The sequence below is a fragment of the Eubalaena glacialis genome, chromosome 10, assembly GCF_028564815.1.
Source record: "Eubalaena glacialis isolate mEubGla1 chromosome 10, mEubGla1.1.hap2.+ XY, whole genome shotgun sequence".
Classification (NCBI taxonomy): domain Eukaryota; kingdom Metazoa; phylum Chordata; class Mammalia; order Artiodactyla; family Balaenidae; genus Eubalaena; species Eubalaena glacialis.
Window position 1 is genome coordinate 72,064,799 of NC_083725.1, and position 2,576 is coordinate 72,067,374.

At 40.2% G+C, this 2,576-nt stretch overlaps 1 protein-coding gene across 1 annotated transcript; it reads left to right on the forward strand.

Annotated features, from left to right (window-relative positions):
• The first annotated feature begins 234 nt into the window (after nt 1-234).
• Nucleotides 235-1,176, forward strand: LOC133099335 (olfactory receptor 52E5-like). Its single transcript, XM_061202924.1, has one exon. The coding sequence runs from the start codon at nt 235-237 to the stop codon at nt 1,174-1,176; it is 942 nt and encodes a 313-aa protein (XP_061058907.1).
• Nucleotides 1,177-2,576: the final 1,400 nt, after the last annotated feature.

Below are 2,576 nucleotides of genomic sequence, written 5' to 3' on the forward strand. Positions count from 1 at the left end.
AAATTTTCTACATGGTTTTCTATGTAGGTGAGGTAAATACTTTGAAGTGAGAGTGTCTTTTTAACTCTGCCTCATATTCACTCTCTAGGTCTCCTCTGCTGTATTATGGAATTAAAGAATAGATTTTCTATTCCTCCAGAAACTAGGCAACATGCTCTGAAAGAGGTTACGGTCTCTCGCTGGAAGCAAGGAAACTCCTGCAAAAAAATGTGTCTATAACCAATTCCCACAGATATGCTGCACCCCAACAATATACAGTTCCATCCTTCTTCCTTCCTTCTGATAGGGATTCCCGGGCTGGAAGATGTGAAGATCTGGATTGGCTCCCCCTTCTTTGCAGTGTATCTAATAACCCTCGTGGGAAATGTCACCATCCTGTTTGTGATCCAGACTGAAAGCAGCCTCCACCAGCCTATGTTTTACTTCCTGGCCATGTTGGCCTGCACTGACCTTGGCCTGCCTACAGCCACCATCCCCAAGATGCTGGGCGTTTTCTGGTTCAATCTCAGGGAGATTGTGTTTGGTGCTTGCATCACACAGATGTACACAATCCATATATGCACTGGCCTGGAGTCTGCGGTGCTGAGAGTCGTGGCCATAGACCGATACATTGCCATCTGCCACCTCCTGAGATACAGCATGATCCTCACCAATAAGGTGATAGCCGTCCTGGGCATAGTCATCATAGTCTGGACTTTGGTGTTTGTGACTCCATTTAGAGTCCTTATCCTGAGCCTTCCTTTCTGTGATGTCCAGATCATCCCCTACACCTGTGGTGAACCCATGGGTTTGGCAAAGTTGGCTTGTGCCAGTATTAAGGTCAGTGTTATCTATGGCTTGATTGCTTTTTCCATGGGATATATTGACCTTTCTGTGATTGGATTTTCCTATGTCCAAATCCTCAGAGCAGTCTTCTACCTCCCATCCTGGGATGCCCACCTCAAGGCACTCAGGACATTTGGCTCCCATGTCTGCTTAATGTTGGCCTTCTACCTGCCAGCACTCTTCTCCTTCATGTCACACTGCTTTGGCCACAACATCCCTCATTATATCCACATACTTCTGGCCAATCTGTATGTGGTTTTTCCCCCTGCCCTTAACCCTGTAATCTCTGGGGTCAGGACAAAGCAGATAAGAGAGCGGGCACTTAGGATGCTTAACCCTAAAAGCTATTGATATTTAACGCCAAGAGGATCTTCCACGATCATTCAGTGGAATGATAAGATCAAAACAGAAGTAAACACCGGAATATTTTTGTTAAAATCCTCTACGTGTAATCCTCCACTACATTCTCCTCATTAGTCATAATGTACACCACATTAGAAGGCAGAGCTCAAAGATTCCAAAATAATCACTCTATTTTTTGCTACAGGAAAAGTACAACAAAAAATTCTCACATTTAAACCCCACTGATACTACAAAATTCCTAAGGTGAGAAAAAGGTTTGAAAAAGTGCCCCCAGTAACTACCTTAAATACTTTTCTTTCTCATGCGGATTCTCTTCATTCACATGTCAGAAGCTGAAGTTCATGACTATAAAAATGATGAATTTCATGAAAACCAAGCAGGATATAGTGGGAAGAGAAATGCACAATGAGTCACGAGATACAGGTTTAAATTCAGGCTCTGGCCTTGACTGGAAGATGTACGTGAGAATGTCACTTAGAGCTCTTTGAGCTTCGGTATCCTTACCAATAAAATAACTTAAAAAAAAACAAAACTGTTGTGAAAATCTTTGCACCTTCTGAAACGTAAAAAGGTTTGACAACAAATAAACACATGTATTTCTAGTGTGGTTGTTACTTCTGGTGCACGTAGATTTAACTTACTAAATCCAATCCTACTATACAGTCACTGGTATGAAGTGAGGTCTCCAGCTCCAGATGACCCCATTGCTTGGGGGTCTTTAGGGACTCAGCCCTTACCTTGGTCAAAGCATTTCATTTAGAAAACTATAAAGCCTAAAGAGTTAAGAGGGCTTTCTCTGGGCTTGAGGACTCAGTGAAACCTCATGCCCTGCGGTTCTGGTTAGGGTGAGCTTCAGGGCAGAATGAAATAGAATGACTGCTGACATAATATAAAGTCATTCTCATTTGGGTATGGAAGCTAGATAGGATAATTGATTTCTTTGGGTATTCTAGGAGCTGCAAAAACATGAAGTTGGCTTCTAATTGGAAATGGGACCCTGGCTGAAATTTAAGGTAGAATGAGCAAGGAATATACAGAGAATAGGGCTAAAGTAATAGTAATGTAAACTAAGAGAGGAAGTGAACTGAAAAAAATGATACTTTGTATAAATTTATAAAGAAAAATGACCGAATGATCAGTTTCTAAATAGAAATTACAATATTGACACAAAAAAGATATAGAAAAAAACTAAACAGATCAAAATATGAAGGAAGATGACAAAAAATGTCATTGCAGATTTTCTTCCAAGTAAGATGGTAGACCATGATAACTTTTCATATGTTTCTTATACTATATTAACTGTTCTGCAATATTAAAAAATTTGCAAAGCTTTCAAAATTATTTAGAAAATTAACATTATCCTGATGACAAAATCAGAAAATAGAGAA